The sequence below is a fragment of the Schistocerca americana genome, chromosome 3, assembly GCF_021461395.2.
Source record: "Schistocerca americana isolate TAMUIC-IGC-003095 chromosome 3, iqSchAmer2.1, whole genome shotgun sequence".
Lineage (NCBI taxonomy): Eukaryota > Metazoa > Arthropoda > Insecta > Orthoptera > Acrididae > Schistocerca > Schistocerca americana.
Genome location: NC_060121.1, coordinates 515,236,202 through 515,253,208, shown reverse-complemented (window position 1 = coordinate 515,253,208; position 17,007 = coordinate 515,236,202). Strand labels below are relative to the sequence as shown.

At 40.8% G+C, this 17,007-nt stretch overlaps 1 protein-coding gene across 1 annotated transcript in view; it reads left to right on the top strand.

Annotated features, from left to right (window-relative positions):
• Positions 1 to 17,007, top strand: part of LOC124606174 (probable sodium/potassium/calcium exchanger CG1090) — a 135,537-nt gene that overhangs the window by 38,380 nt on the left and 80,150 nt on the right. Inside the window, exon 4 of the mRNA XM_047138140.1 lies at positions 12,936 to 13,224. Within this exon, the coding sequence (XP_046994096.1) occupies positions 12,936 to 13,224 (289 nt within the window). The remainder of the gene's footprint in view (positions 1 to 12,935; positions 13,225 to 17,007) is intronic.

The following is a 17,007-nucleotide window of genomic DNA, read 5'->3' as shown; positions in this document are numbered from 1 at the left end:
CTGAAAAGAATGCCAACGAAATAGGCCATGTCCCATATTCCTTTCATTGGAACCATCTCTTAAGTGATTTGGGGAGACCATGTAAAACATAAATGTGGACAGTAAATCAAATGGCAGCCTTTGACCTTTTGATACACTTATGCGAAGCAAGTGTCTTATAAATCTTTTGTGTTTTTTTTAAAAATGGAATATGGTTTTAAAGGTGTGGGATAGGGGCAACGCTACACACCATATTCGAAGGAGGCTGGACAGTGACTACAGTGGTGACAGGCTTGATTTTGTCTTGCAGACATCTCAGCCAGCAGACGCTCGAAGACTGACAATAACTTACAGAAAGCTATTTAGAAAATTCCAAATCCAGTTTTTCAGGGCGCTATGTGCGAACATAATACGCAGTGAAATTAAAATTAGGCTACTGCACTAAAGAGCCAAAGAAACTGATACTGCTGCCAAATATCATGTAGGGCCCCTGCGAGCACGCAGAAGTGCCGCAACAAAACGTTGCATGGACTCGACTAATGTCTGAAGTAGTGCTGGAGAGAACTGACACCATCAATCCTGCAGGACTCTCCATAATTCGGTAAGAGTACTAGAGGGTGGAGATTTCTTCTGAACAGCACGTTGCAAGGCATCCCAGATATGCGCAATAATGTTCAACATCTGGGGAGTTTGGTGGGCAGCGGAAGTGTTTAAACTCAGAAGGATGTTCCTGGAGCCACTCTGTAGCAATTCTGGACGTGTGGGGCGTCGCATTATCCTGCTGGAATTGCCCAAGTCTGTCAGAATGCACACTGGACATGAATGAATGCAGGTGATCAGACAGGATGCTTACGTACGTGTTACCTGTCAGAGTCGTATCTAGACGTATCAGGCGTCTCACATCACTCCAACTGCACACGCCCCACACCTTTACAGAGCCTCCACCACCTTGAACAGTCCCCGTCTGAGATGCAGGGCCCATGGATTAATGAGGTTGTCTCCATACTCGTACACATCCGTCCGCTCGATACAATTTGAAACTAGACTCGTCTGACGAGGCAACATGTTTCCAGTCATCAACAGTCCAATGTCGGTGTTGAAGGGCCCAGGCGAGACGTAAAGCTTTGTGCCGTACAGTCATCAAGGGTAGACGAATGGGCCTTCGGCTCTGAAAGCCCGTATCGATGATGTTTCGTCAAATGGTTATCACGCTGACACTTGTTGACCCCCCAGCACTGAAATCTGCAGCAATTTGCGGAAGGGTTGCACTTCTGTCACGTTGAACGCTTCTCTTCTGTCGTCGTTGGTCCCGTTCTTGCAGGATGTTTTTCCGGCCGCAGCGATGTCGTAGATTTGATGTTTTACCAGATTCCTGATATTCACGGTACAGTTGTGAAATGGTCATCTGGGAAAATCCCCACTCATCGCTACCTCGGAGATGCTGTGTCCCATCGCTCGTGCGCGGATTATGACACTACGTTCAAACTTACTTAAATCTTGATAACCTGTCATTGTAGCAGCAGTAACCGACCTAACAACTGCGCCAGACACTTGTTTTATATAGAGTTGCCGACCGCAGCGCCATATTCTACCTGTTTACATATCTCTGTATTTGAAAACGCATGCCTATACCAGTTTCTTTCGCGCTTCATTGTAGAATTGCTTAGAACGAAACAATTAGGCCAACGCCAGCCCTCATCAGCAAATAACAAGGAAGAACTCCAATGCAATTATACAGTGAAAATTACTCTCTGCCAAATACTTCATGTTGGTTTATGGAGAATAGCTGTCGGTCTGTATGAAATCATTTGGCGAGATACTCTTAAAGGCAATGTGGAAAGAAATTATAGCGTACGAAGCAACTCCGTAACAGTTCAGAAATACAGATCGTATTGAAAAGAATAATTCGCATGCGTCTTTTGAACTTCATTCCCTTAACTAATGATCATCTTAAAAAATTCCCTATTCGTGTTTAGACGGTTAAATTATTCATGTTGATATGCAAACAGAGCGCCTTCTGCCACTAAAATGGGCGCCAAACGCATGAAACACTCACATCGAATGTCGAGGAGATGGATAAGAATTTTTTCGATACTGGTCATGGTTTAAGTGAATGTAGTCCGTCCAACACATCTGACTGGTAGCTTTTTTATTTATGTTTCTTCAATACAATCTGTAATCCACGAAAATCGTAGCCCATTTAGGTATGGTTTATCATCCTGCAAAATTCATCATTATTGAGAAACATGACGTCGATTAAGTGGTGCCCAAGGTCATAAAGCAACTGTTTACACTCAGTGATTGATGTAACTGAAGCGCAGGACGGAAGTCTTTGTCATGAAATGAGGACACTAACTCACAGTAGCGCTAGTTCTGCAAGGTTCGCAGGAGAGCTTCTGTAAAGTTTGGAAGGTACGAGACGAGATACTGGCAGAAGTAAAGCTGTGAGGACCGGGCGTGAGTCGTGCTTCGGCAGCTCAGAGCACTTGCCCGCGAAAGGCAAAGGTCCCGAGTTCAAGTCTCGGTTGGGCACACAGTTTTAATCGGAAGTTTCATATCAGCGCACACTCCGCTGCAGAGTGAAAATCTCATTCTGGAAACATCCCCCAGCCTGTGGCTAAGCCATGTCTCCGCAGTATCCTTTCTTTCAGGAGTGCTAGATCTGCAAAGTTCGCAGGAGAGCTTCTGTAAAGTTTGGAAGGTAGGAGACGAGATACTGGCAGAAGTAAAGCTATGAGTACTGCGCGTTAGTCGTGCTTCGGTAGCTCAGATGGTAGAGCACTTGCCCGCGAAAGGCAAAGGTCCCGAGTCGAGTCTCGGTCGGGCACACAGTCTTAATCTGCCAGGAAGTTTCATATAAAAATTTCATCGCAATAGGTACAGAGTTTAGTGATCATTGCTAATGTGTTTCTGCATTTTTGATCGAGAAATCTGTTTTTTACTGAGAATAATAGCCAATAGAAGGAAAGATGACAATAACATTTTTCTTCTTACTCATATTGACTCCACCTGTCCAATACTGAACCCGGTCATTGGCGTTAATTACGTACCGCTTGGAGACGTTTCTTTCATGCTTCAAGGATTCCTACGTATAAGGTCATTAGCGCTTGAAATTGAAATTATTTATTATTAATCAGAGAGTATGTTCGTGACAGGAACGAAATTAAATAAAACTAATAAAAATCAATCGGAACAATTTAAATATGAAATTCATATAGGGCAAAATGCCAGAAATTTTACGAAATTTAATAATGCTTGCCGACACAACCAAAATACAAAGAGGACGTGTTCTCCTTTTGGCGGACGGATGGTAGTAACCCTAAGCTATGATACACTCTGGAGATTGTGCGACGTTAAACGTTGATTTTTTAAACAATGTACGAAATGATACTCTAACTATTATTCCACATTTGAATTTATAAAACCGTAATCGTCTATTTGTGATGGCGCTCCGAGAGTTCACAAAACACACAACAGTCTAGCGATAGGGATATGCCTTCCCATACAGCTTTCGCCAGATGCTTAGGGCTGGTTTATTCAACAGTATATCGTGTGTTACGGGGACCACATTGTCTGGGGCCCTGCCCAGCTTTTCGGGGAAAAATTAACAACTAGCAGTTTATATATATGACGGTAGTATCTGTTCCCGAAAGAACAGTTACCGTGGATGATCATGCAGCTTTGCTAGAAATGAAATGATAATTAAATGGACACCTAGCAGTTTACGACTGAATAAGTACGACAACGCTTTTTAAGACTGTGCGCACACGATTGTGGAGTACTTCTCAAGCACTGGAAAATACGGAGCAGTGATATAAAACTGTTTCCATTTTCGAAGGTGCGAAGAGGCCTTTTGAGGCAATTCTATTTCCTTAAAAATAAGCGCGTAAGGTCTATTTACGTATTACGTTGCACTGCTCATAGGTGCCCGCAAGGGTGCACTCCTTGCCCTCTCCCCCCTTAACAGGTACTTTCTGCTCCAGAATATGGAGTATAGAGTTCTTATTCACTGCAGAATTCTCACTCATTTCTAGAAGTGAGCGGATACCTAACCACCAGTGCTTTGGCATATAATAAGTTTTTTTGTGTCCGTTATAAAATTTAGTTCTTGTAGCATTAGTGGTCTCGAATCTACCCAATTCATTTATATCAAAAATCCAAATTTTAGAGTATTTCCCCGCCTCCTTCCCCCAATCCCCATGGATAAATTTCTGGGGACGCCCATGACACTGCCGTACATTACTACGAACTTACCCCACAATACAGTATTATTAGGTTCACATTGTTAACAAAGATCACCAGAAATTCATGTTTTTTATTTATTCTTGCACCAAACTGCGAGGGCGTGCTGAAAAGTAATACCTCCGAATTTTTATGTGAGAACTCGTAAAGCTTTCTAAATAAAATAAACTTTATTAATAGTCTACATCTTTATACTTCATGTTTACATATTTATTTCTCAACATTCTCACACTGTTGACGAACACATTTCTCTCAACAAGAGACCAGTTCGTTTATAACGTCACCAGTGGCGGATAACTGCGCTTACAAACGACAAAATTTTTTAATATTGTTAAACAGCTTACTAGTTTAAATGAGCCTTAAGAACAAAATTCGACAATACAAGCTTGGAAATATACATAGTTTACTTGGTGACTGAATGGAAATTTAACATTGGGTTTCTGTCTGGAATCATCTTCATGATTGAAACTTCCTGGCAGATTAAAACTGTGTGCCCGACCGAGACTCGAACTCGGGACCTTTGCCTTTCGCGGACAAGTGCTCTACCAACTGAGCTACCGAAGCACGACTCACGACTGGTACTCACAGCTGTACTTCTGCCAGTACCTCGTCTCCTCACGGTTTTAATCTGCCAGGAAGTTTCATATCAGCGCACACTCCGCTGCAGAGTGAATATCTCATTCTGGAAACATCCCCCAGGCTGTGGCTAAGCCATGTCTCCGCAATATCCTTTCTTTCAGGAGTGCTAGTTCTGCAAGGTTCGCAGGAGAGCTTCTGTAAAGTTTGGAAGGTAGGAGACGAGGTACTGGCAGAAGTAAAGCTGTGAGTACCGGTCGTGAGTCGTGCTTCGGTAGCTCAGTTGGTAGAGCACTTGCCCGCGAAAGGCAAAGGTCCCGAGTTCGAGTCTCGGTCGGGCACACAGTTTTAATCTGCCAGGAAGTTTCATATCAGCGCACACTCCGCTGCAGAGTGAATATCTCATTCTTCATGATTGTTCAAAATATTTTAAAGTAAGCTGTCAGGACAGCAATGTACAATACAGTGTTTGAAACGTTATTATTCCGAGAATGTTGTAGGCTTCTACTTAACCCCACTATATTTTCCCCGTGAAAATACCGGGACCACTGAAAAGTTGTGATAAACTAATCAGCAGTTTCTTAAATACTGTAACATGTGTGGGCCTCAGTATGTAAAACCCGACTCTACTTAAATTTCTTGTAGAAATTACGGGGAAGTATCAAGTCAACCCTCAATTACTGTAATTAACGTGAAAGCTCTGTGGTCTTGAATATCTGAGCTTTGATTTAATGATACGCGTTTAACAGAGCATGTTGATACTGGGAATGTTTTACATTTACACATGTTTATACGAAAAGAACATAAACAGAATATCTAATAATGTGTGAAATACACTTCACAACAGTTTAATTTTGTTTATTTATTTACTTAGTTACTTTTTTGTCGAAAAAAGAAGAAGAAACCGGCTTTCGTTTGACTCATTTATTATGCTGCAGCCTGCACGATGTCAAAGTTCCCACTCTGTACAATCGAATAGTACGTGGCATTGCAAATGTTATATTAAACTTCTTAACCAAGCTTTGTTTCTTCGAGGAAAGGTTATTTTTATTTTATGTTAGAACAAAATGAGCATTTGCGTGTAGACATAACAGCAGTGTTCACACAAATGACAACACACCACGTCAACTGCCAACAAGACTACTTAATCTTTGTAGTCTGTCTTCTCTGCCCACAGAAACTGCTAAAATGTTGTAAGAATAAGTGGGATAAGAGTCGATCCAGCACACCTCACTGCAAGAAATTGCAAAAATATTTTGCTTTTTAAACTAGAAAGGCAGTGTCAAGAATATAGAGAACATTTTTGCGTCCCAGGTAAAATTCCGGCGACACGGGAAACAGAAGCCAAAAAGGACTGTCCCGTTTTCTTTACGAGACGAATTCCAGCCGGCAGGTGTACTTCTACTGTTCACTGACAACAGGGAAAGAAGCGACAGTGAAATTAAATTTTTCTGCATTGTCGTTCTTTCATAGCACAGTTACGTCGAGTAATGCGAGTTGGTCAGTTCATCGCTCCATGTTTAATGGAAAAAAATCTTCGTACTCGTGTTCCGTGTTTAAAGTAAAAAGCTTTGTGCTCATGTGCGGCGTAGTACGATTGGAACTGGATACAGCTTTCTTTCTTTCCTTTTACAGTTTTTTTCTTTTGTTTTGACAGTTTGTTGACAATTTTGGAAGTGCCTTAACATGAATAACAGTGAAAAAAGCAAATGTGCACAATTAAGTGGGGGCGTCATTTCGGAAATTATCGAAGGAAAGGCGAGAACGAGAAGACAATGTTCTAAAAACGCTTGGCAGAGTAGATAAATTTTTCGTAGAAAATGATGCTGGTTCGATTTCGAGTTCAAATAGTACGGATAATATTTCTGACACTGCAGCTGTTGTAAAAGAAGTAAATACAGACGAAACAAAAGTTAAAATGAAGAAAAGCAAATTGTTCCTAATTTCACGAAAAACTAAGTGTCGAGTCAGACATTACAAAAAGAAATAACCTCGTTAATGATGATCCTGCAGAATGGTGTGTCAATGAATCAACAATCGACATTTTCTTACAACGTGGCATTAATCAAAATGGTAACGGTGATTTTTCTAAGTCAAGAAGATCAATAGGCGATGAAACCAGATATTTGGGCCAAAATGTTTTTTTACCGTTAACTTTTAAATGGTGAATCAATTTTGCGTGATTTTGAAGTATACTTCTGTAGCACCTGTGATGGTTTTTTTTTGTGCACAATGTAAATTGTTGGGAGGTAAGACGGCGATTGCTATTAATGGTACTGCAAATTGGAAAAATATTACTAATATTTTATCTCAGCATGAGAATTCACTTGACTACAAAAATTCTGAGTTATCACTCTTAAAAAGAAAAAAAGTCACTTGGAACAATAGATAACCATTTAGAGTCATATGTTGAGACAAGAGGAAATGTACTGGTGCAGTGTGTTGAAAAGGGTGTTTGCAGTAGTGAAGAAGCCATAGACTTCCCCTACGTGGACACGTTGAAAGATTCCGTTCATTACATATTGGTCAGTTTATGATGTCTCTTGAACTTATAGCCGAGTTTTATCCTTTTCTGGCAGAGCACATTGAACGATATGGAAATCCTGGGCAGAGACATGCAAGTTATCTTTCTTCATCAATCTGCGATGAAATAATAGGGCTTCTACCTGAACGAATAAAAAGAATTATCATAAGTCAAATAAAACAGGCCAAAGATTTCTCTATAATAGTAGGTTCTAATGCGGACATGAATCAACAATCGAAAGGGAAGCAGTTGTTGGGAAGGGAGTAAGACAGGGTTGTAGCCTCTCCCCGATGTTATTCAATCTGTATATTGAGCAAGCAGTAAAGGAAACAAAAGAAAAATTCGGAGTAGGTATTAAAATCCATGGAGAAGAAATAAAAACTTTGAGGTTCGCCGATGACATTGTAATTCTGCCAGAGACAGCAAAGGACTTGGAAGAGCAGTTGAATGGAATGGATAGCGTCTTGAAAGGAGGATATAAGATGAACATCAACAAAAGCAAAACGAGCATAATGGAATGTAGTCGAATTCAGTCGAGTGATGCTGAGGGAATTAGATTAGTAAATGAGACACTTAAAGTAGTAAAGGAGTTTTGCTATTTGGGGAGAAAAATAACTGATGATGGTCGAAGTAGAGAGGATATAAAACGTAGACTGGCAATGGCAAGGAAAACGTTTCTGAAGAAGAGAAATTTGTTAACATCGAGTATAGATTTAAGTGTCAGGAAGTCATTTCTGAAAGTATTTGTATGTAGTGTAGCCATGTATGGAAGTGAGAAACATGGGCGATAAATAGTTCGGACAAGAAGAGAATAGAAGCTTTCGAAATGTGGTGCTACAGAAAAATGCTGAAGATTAGATGGGTAGATCACATAACTAATGAGGAAGTATTGAATAGGATTGGGGAGAAGAGAAGTTTGTGGCACAACTTGACCAGAAGAAGGGATCGGTTAGTAGGACATGTTCTGAGGCATCAAGGGATCACCAATTTAGTATTGGAGGGCAGCGTGGAGGGTAAAAATCGTAGAGGGAGACCAAGAGATGAATACACTAAGCAGATTCAGAAGGATGTAGGTTGCAGTAGGTACTGGGAGATGAAGAAGCTTGCACAGGATAGAGTAGCATGGAGAGCTGCATCAAACCAGTCTCAGGACTGAAGACCACAACAACAATGCGGACATTTCACATATTGATCAACTATATTTCATATTAAGATATGTGGACGAGAATGGCGAACCTGTTGATCGTTTGCTTCTCTTTTTAACAAACCTGGGACACAAGCACGAAAATTTAGCTGAGGCCGTCTACAAATTCCATTGATATTACTGACTGTAAGGGCCAGTCACATGACAACGCAAGCAATGTGTCAGGAATGTACACTGGTTTGCAGGCACGCATTAAAGAACGAAATCCGAAAGCGCATTATGTGCCTTGAGCAGCACATTCTTTGAATTTACTCGGCACAAGTGCTGCAAGCTGTTGTCGGGAAGCATGTTCATTTTTCAATGTAGTGCAAAACCTTTATAATTTTTTCTCTGCTTCTACACAGCACTGGGATAAACTTCTTTCTTTCATGAAACCAGGAAGCAAAACGGTAAAAAGTTTATCAAAAACACGTTGGGCAGCAAGAGAGAACGCGTGTGTAAGTCCATACGAAAACTGGGCGGGCGTTGTCAATGCCCTCACACATATTGCCAATAATACGTGTGAAAAACCACTTGTGCGAAATGAGGCTTCAGCTTTATTGAATCAACTCGGCAGACTAGAAACGTTATTCATTATGAAAGTTTGAAAGGACATACTCCAGAAATTTAATAGTGTAAATCTGAAATTGCAGAATGTAAATATTGATAATAAAATAGTGCATGAATTACATGACTCACTTGTAGGATTTATTGCATCTATTCGTGGCATGTTCGACTATTATGAAAATAAATCCATGGAGATTGTGACTGATATAGACTTTGAATGCACCTGTAAAAGATCACGAAAACGCAAGCTTCATAATGGCGAAGAAGCGGACTCGGAAGAAATTTTTCTGACTGGAAGGCAAAAATTTTCCCAGTACTCGACAACTTGTAAGCTGAATTAGTGAGGAGGAAGGAAAGGTATAGAGCACTGTTGGACTCCTTCACAGTTTTAAGTAACCTTAAGAACAGTGAATGTGTACATTTCACGGAACTTATGAAATCTTCGGAGATTAGCGATATATAACTCGAAATGAGTAAATTTTTACGAAAAGAGAGGTTACAGTCCGTGTTTCCGGATGTTGACACTGGTCTTAGAATATTTCCATGTATGGCAATTACAAACTGTTCGGCAGAACACTCGTTTTCGGCTCTTAAAAGACTGAAATCGTACCCACGTATATTTTGTCTGAGGAGAGATTGAACGCCTTGTCCATTCTTCACATCGAAGCCCATCTCCTAACTGGTAACCGTCTGAACTATGACGAATTTTCTGCCGTCAAAGCCAGTGGCAAACTTAGCTGACTGGTGAGTTTGTTTATTTATTCATATTAGTTTTAAAAATTTAAGATTATAACGTGATTTTTATTATAACTTACAGCACATTCATTGGGACTTACAAACTACGTATTACCTGTTTATTTTACAATTGCCGATGGCAGAACGCTGAACTAAACCTCGTCTATGTGCAGACGTGACCGAAGGCGCCGGACAATTCTAAACAATGCCCGAATGACCCAGGCCGCTCGGTGCTGTACAGTCAAGTCATACTGATACTGTAGCATATACATTCAAGTTATTAGATTGTAAAACGACAGTTCAGTTTTAATTTTGAACACATCTCTGTAAAAGTACGTATTAATTTCTAATGTATGACACGTTTGCTTCAATTTTTACATCGTAACACAACTTTTTTATTTTCATTTTCAACGGTTTAGTGTAAAAGAACATATTAAAATTGAATGTATAAAAAAATCCGTTGCCTCCTAAACGCTCTGCTGAATTTTTAGGCCATAAAAGAAAAGTTATTTTCCTTGTGTTCGTTTCTGTTGTCTTTCGACAGAAGAATGTGTTAACACAATGCAGTTTTAAGTTTGTTTTATCCGCTGCCGTACACCAAGTAGAGTTCAGGAACCATATTGCATTTTGATTGAGCGTGACTAGAGCACTGATGCGTCCTTCAGAACAACGAATGGCAGAGCACGGAAACAGCTCACAGCGCTCCCACCCAAAACGGCAATTCTGAAGTGATCGGGAAATAGTTATTATTTAAAACATGTTTTTAGGGGGGAGGGGGCGCCGCATATAATATGGTGTGCCTAGGGGCGCAAAATTCTTAGATCCGCCACTGAACGTCACTGTAGAATGTCTGACTTTGCGGACGGAGCCACAACCCCACCTGTGCTTGCACCACATCACTACCAAAATGCAGTCCTCGAAGGTGTTCTATAAGTTCTGGAAACAGATGCACTTTAAGGTTCGGATGTCTGACAACTATTCATTTGTACACTGAAACGCCAAAGAAACTGGTATAGGCATGCGGGAGAGACGTGTAAACAGGCAGAATACGGCCTTGCGGTAGGCAACGCCTATGTAAGACAAAAATGTCTGGCGCAGTTGTTAGATCGGTTACTGCTGCTACAATGGCAGGTTATCAAGATTTAAGTGAGTATGAATGTGGCATTATCATTGATGCACGACACAGCATCTCCGAGGTAGCGATGAAGTGGGAATTTTTCCAGACGACCATTTCACGAATGTGCCGTGAATATCAGGAATCCCATAAAACATCAAATCTCCGACATCGCTGCGGCCGGAAAAACATCCTGCAAGAATAGGACAAACTACGACTGAAGAGAATCGTTCAACGTGACAGAAGTGCAACCCTTCCGCAAATTGCTGCAGATTTCAGTTCTAGGCCATCGACAAGTGTCAGCGTGCGAATCATTCAACGAAACATAATCGATACGGGCTTTCGGAGCCGAAGGCCGATTCGTCTACCCTTGATGACTGCACGACACAAAGCTTTACGCCTCGCCTGGGCCGTTCAACACCGACATTGGACTGTTGATGACTGGAAACATGTTGCCTGGTCTGACGAGTCTCGTTTCAAATTGTATCGAGAGAATGGACATGTACGGATGTGGAGACAACCTCATGAATCCGTGGATGCTAGATGTGAGCAGGGGACTATTCAAGCTAGTGGAAGCTCTGTAATGGTGTGGGGCGTCTGCAGTTGGAGTGATATGGAACTCATGATACGTCTAGATACGACTCTGACAGGTGACACGTACGTAAGCACCCTGTCTGATCACCTGCATCCATTCATGTCCATTGTGCATTCAAACGAACTTGGGCAATTTCGGCAGGACAACGCAACACCCCACACGCCTAGAATTGCTACAGAATAGCTCCAGGAACACTCTTATGAGTTTAAACACTTCCGCTGGCCAACAGACTCCCCAAACACAAATATGATTGAGCATACCTGGGATGCCTTGCAACGTGCTATTCAGGAGAGATCTCCCCCCGTCGTACCCTTACTGATTTAAGAACAGCGCTGCAGGATTCATGGTGTTAGTTTCCTCCAGCACTATTTCAGATACTAGCCGAGTCCTTTCTATGTCGTGTTGCGGCACTTCTGCATGCTCGCGGAGGCCCCACATGATATTAGGTAGGTGTACCAGTTTCTTTGGCTCTTATGTGTATTAAGGTTAGCTGTTTTTGCGATCCTGTGTTATTTTCCTTTCCCTAATTTTGAGTTGAAGCACAGAGTGTCTTTACAGTATGTATGTTTACCACTTTTCGGTGTAAAGTTGTCACGCATGCAGTAATCTTTATCCACTCAGACACACCACTGCACTCATTCTCCAGCTTCCATCTCTAAGCACAACGCAGATTAACCTTTCGCAACGGTCGTGGCATGACATTTGACTGTGTGCAGTAGCTAGTAGCCCTATGGAGCGTGCCGCGGAATTCTCTTCCGTCCAGAGGTCTAAACATTATAAGCTTCTAATACAAGGGACTTATCATTTATAAACAATGTTTGCTTCCCATGCTGTATGTGCGGATCTAATAAGAGTCAACTTTGATAAGTATTTTTAGGGGCTTCTAAAGCATGTCCCACGTAAAACTCGGACACCTCACATAGGGGTTAATCATCTCCACTCAAACTGCTTGTGAAGTGGCCTGTATGCCCATGGCCACCACTTCCAGCATCTCCCATAAACATGTACCCAAATGTTTTTTAACATTACTATTATCTTTTCCTTTTTAGTCAGTTTGTTGTTACTTCAATCTCAGGCGTGAGGCGTACTGGTTTTATGTGGGACACCCTAATGTTGTTCAGAGAATGGTTCAAAAATTATTATGCATAGCATCTGTTATCGCTTAAATAAGTGAAATAAAATTTTACCCGAAGCTGCATTTCCATTTTATGAAAGTAAAATAATAAAATAAATAGTGTTGAATCGGGCCCCTCAGTTTGTCAACTGTAGCGCCATTTGCATATTTAAACGCTCCTGCCTCCGATACATCAGAATATTCATTTATGTGCACCTACTTCTACATTAACATGCTGTTTCAGGGCTATAAGGCACACAGCAGTAGAGCGACTGGGTTAGTAAGACGTGGCTCGAATGTGTGCAGAGCTGAAGCTGTCCCCCGACGTGGCGGGTGCCACCTTCATGGCCGCCGGGTCATCTGCGCCAGAGCTGGCCACTGTCGTCATCGGTGTCTTCTTCGCCAAAGACGACATCGGTGTTTCGGGCGTGATCGGCTCGGCCGTCTTCAACATCATGTTCGTGATCTCGGTGTGCGCGCTGTGCGCCGGCGCCACGCTGCACCTCAACTGGTACCCCATGGTGCGCGACTGCATTTTCTACTCTCTCGCCATCCTCATGATGCTCGTCTCCATCTACAATGAAAGCATTACCTGGTGCGTACGTTATTTCACTCTTGTTCGAAATAAAGTAAGCTTGCATCATTGTTCAGTCACAATAAACCGCATTTTTCATCAGGAATTAGCAGTAATCGTTTCACCTCATTTGAGTTGCACGAATTGTTAAGAGAGAACAAAATTATTACTAAATAAGCATAAAATGCTATCTGTATTATTACTTTAAATGATATTGATATTTTAAGACCTTTTTCCAAAATTCTTTAATGCATGTGTACAAAATAACACATTAAGCCAAGCACTGTTAGCTGCATCATGCGCAAGGTATGCTTTCTTGGGCTCCGTGATTTTCATTGTTTTTAGTAAGATAAACTGACCTTAATGTTCATTTTGGCACAAAATGCATGCATTTTGCATATCTATTTACGTAATGTATGACAACTGCCTGTATCTCTTGTGTACAAACGAGATCACGTGTGTCATAAACCTGTGTCACTAATCTACAGGGTGTCTGAAAAGTCTTTCCCTGATTACATATATTGATAACTCAGGCTATAAGTAAGATACAAATATGAAACTGGTGTCTAATTGTTAACAAACTATCAAAGTTTTTTTCAGACATCAGTAAACTTCCACATGAGCACCCTTGGTAGCACGTAGCACATCTAGGCGATATTCAATTTCCGTCCACACACTAGCCAACATCACTGGAGGGATCGATTCAACGACTGTGGTTATCCATTGCCGCAGGGTTTCGAGATCTGGTACACGTGTTGAGTAGACCTCGTCTTTGACATAACCCCATAAAAAGAAGTCTAATGGGGTTATGTCAGGAGAGTGTGAAGGACAAACCATTGGCCCATCACGACCTATCCATCACCCAGGAAAGGTCATATCGAGATAGGCACGGATGTCCAAACCCCAATGAGGTGGTGCACCGTCTTGCTGAAACAAGACATCGGGTTGATACTGAAGCAGCTGAGGAACAGCATACAGTTACAACATGTCCAGCTACACTGCAGATGTGATGGTAGCCTCAGCGAAGAAGAATGGCCCGATAATTTGATCGTGCAATAGCACGCACCAAACATTCACCTTTGGACTGCCTCTGGTGCACTCCATGACCTCACCATGGGGTTGTGAACCCCAAATGTGCACATTATGGCGATTCACTACTCCACTGACAGAAAAGGTCGCTTCGTTGGAAAAGGCAGCTCGTCTTAGATAACCATCATCGTCCTCAATATGTGATAGCATTTCGACCGCAAAGTCATATCGACGTGTACTGTCATTGGGCAACAATGGAAGTGGAAGTTTACTGATGTGTGAAAAAAACTTTAATAGTTTGTAAACAATTAGACACCAGTTTTATATTTGTTTCGTACTTAGCCTGAGTCATCAATTTATGTAATCAGGGAAAGACTTTTCGGACACCCTGTAGATTTGTGGTCGTCAAACCTTTTTGCTCATGATCCAATACTGACTTTGTGAGGCGGCACCTGAGGCCACAAATATACCAATCATATTATTAGATGGCAACCAACATAAATGACTGTCATGAGCCACCAATAGACTAGCTATGGTAAACGTGCTGTAAGTTTTCCACCAATCGCCAAGCACTGATTGATAAAAGTTGCCACCATTCAGAAAACATTTTGTCAACTGTTCTTGGTTTCGCACTGTTACCACTCTCAATGACCCAAGAGTTGGGACACTGAAATTGCCTGATGATGCAATGTTGCGTTGTTTGTGTGAGTGGATTAGTAATAATTCAAACAATAATTGTACTTATATTTAATTTAAATACGTTATGTAGTATAAAACATGATCACAATGTTTACTGTATGTTTTGAATGCCAGTTTTTATCTACTTAATGTTTTGTACTAAAGAGGTTCAATTTCATTTCATATTGCTTGCTACAAGTAACAGCTTCATTTAAAGATAACCGTCTCTGTAATGCTTATTCAGGGTTCCGTGTAACTTCTGTGTCAAAATCTATAGTGGCTGATCAGTACAAGCTGCATACACACGATTTTTCAGTACTGGAAGACACAATAAAACATTCCGCCTCTCACAATTAATAAGCACTTTGTAAAAGAACGTGATGTATCTTGGTTTTGAATGCTTGCTCAGATACTATGGTGTTAAAGTTCCAGGTCCAGCACACCACACAAAATTTATATTCGTTGAAAGAATGTATCAGTTCTCATAAAAAAATCAAAATTTCTGTAGATGTCGTCTACAACTGATTCCAAATTGTTACAGGTTAATCCAATACTTCATAAAACAAATATTGCACAGTGTAAACAAAACTGAGTTCCAGGTAACCTCATGTCATAAGAGTTGACCAAAGGCATATAGAGACTGAAATGAGCCAATCTTGCACATTTAACAAACGTGCAATTTTTTGCTCCTTTGTAGGTGGGTGTAAAAGCAGTTGCAGAAATTCATATTTTTAATTAACTCTGCCATTAGGTTCTTGGGCAATATCAAAATAAAGAACAGGCATTCTAACTAAAATAACGTATACAGGACATTGATTTTATAGAAGTTCTTCACATATTCCAAAACATAAAACTTGTACATCAAGTCAACTTGATTTCACATCACAAAAGTATTCTCAAGACTTTACTAGATGTCTCTTCACCCACGTGCCTTAAATAACATGAAAATACTACAGGACATATTCTCTCATTGCTGATTTCATGTTTTCTACAAATTAAAATTATTGTTGTGATAATGTGATGAATTTAGTAATGATTTTACATTTGATAGTAACTTAAGCAATTCGTTAATAGCATAATGCATAAATATGCAAGGTTGATTATGTAAACACTGCCAGAAATTAAAATATGAATTACATAATTATTTGCTGATTCAAAAGATGCTAAAATGTTTCCATCAATATCAGATAGGGTACGTTATACAGAACTAAATATTCTTAATTTGAAAGTTTGTGAAATCTAAATGCTGGTGTTGGTTTACAGATAGGCAATGGTGACCTGCTTTGAAAAGCTCATGTAAAAGTTAATACGGCAGTAAATGCACTAATATACAGGGTGAAGAAAAGCAATGCACTTGGGTGTCAGCATGCAATTCCTCATCTACATTCAAGACAAAAGTTTATGTATCAAAATCAGATTGGGTGCATTTTGAAAACACAAGTATGAAAACGAAGAATTGACAAGAGTGTCACATTCTGCAGCACATTAGGATGTACAGAAGAATGTGTATCACCCTATAATGCTGTACCAGGCATCGTAGTTCACTGAATAGACTGATGGAACATCAAACATGCATTTACCCTGAAGCTGTGGTTTGAATCGTCGTCAGGTTCCTATTTTATATTTTAAGCATCCGTTCCCTGTTTCTCATCATTTATAAGTTGGAAATTATTTTGCAATATGACATTAGCCCATCACATGACAGTGGGATCCATTCAATTGCTTGCATATGTCTACTAACTGCGCAGTGTACAAACATAACTGGTCCCGTCAAGTTCGTGTAGGGTGGCTTCCTGATTGGGTACAAGGATGATGAATACATCGATATGCTTTTATTGCTGGGTGCATCTGATAACCAAGCTCCTTCTGCTGCTTCTCATGTGCATGGTACCCTGAAAGGCACCATTCCGATAAGAACAGTTTTCATTGTCTGGAGCAACGTCTTCAGGAAATTGGTAATCGTCGTCCACAAGTAACAGACAGAGGTCTTCCAAGGATTAAGATGCACTTCACAAACAGAGGATGCGATTCTTGAAACCATTCACCATTCACGTCAGCGAAGCAGTTCCAGATATCTGAAAGACTGATTGTTGAGGT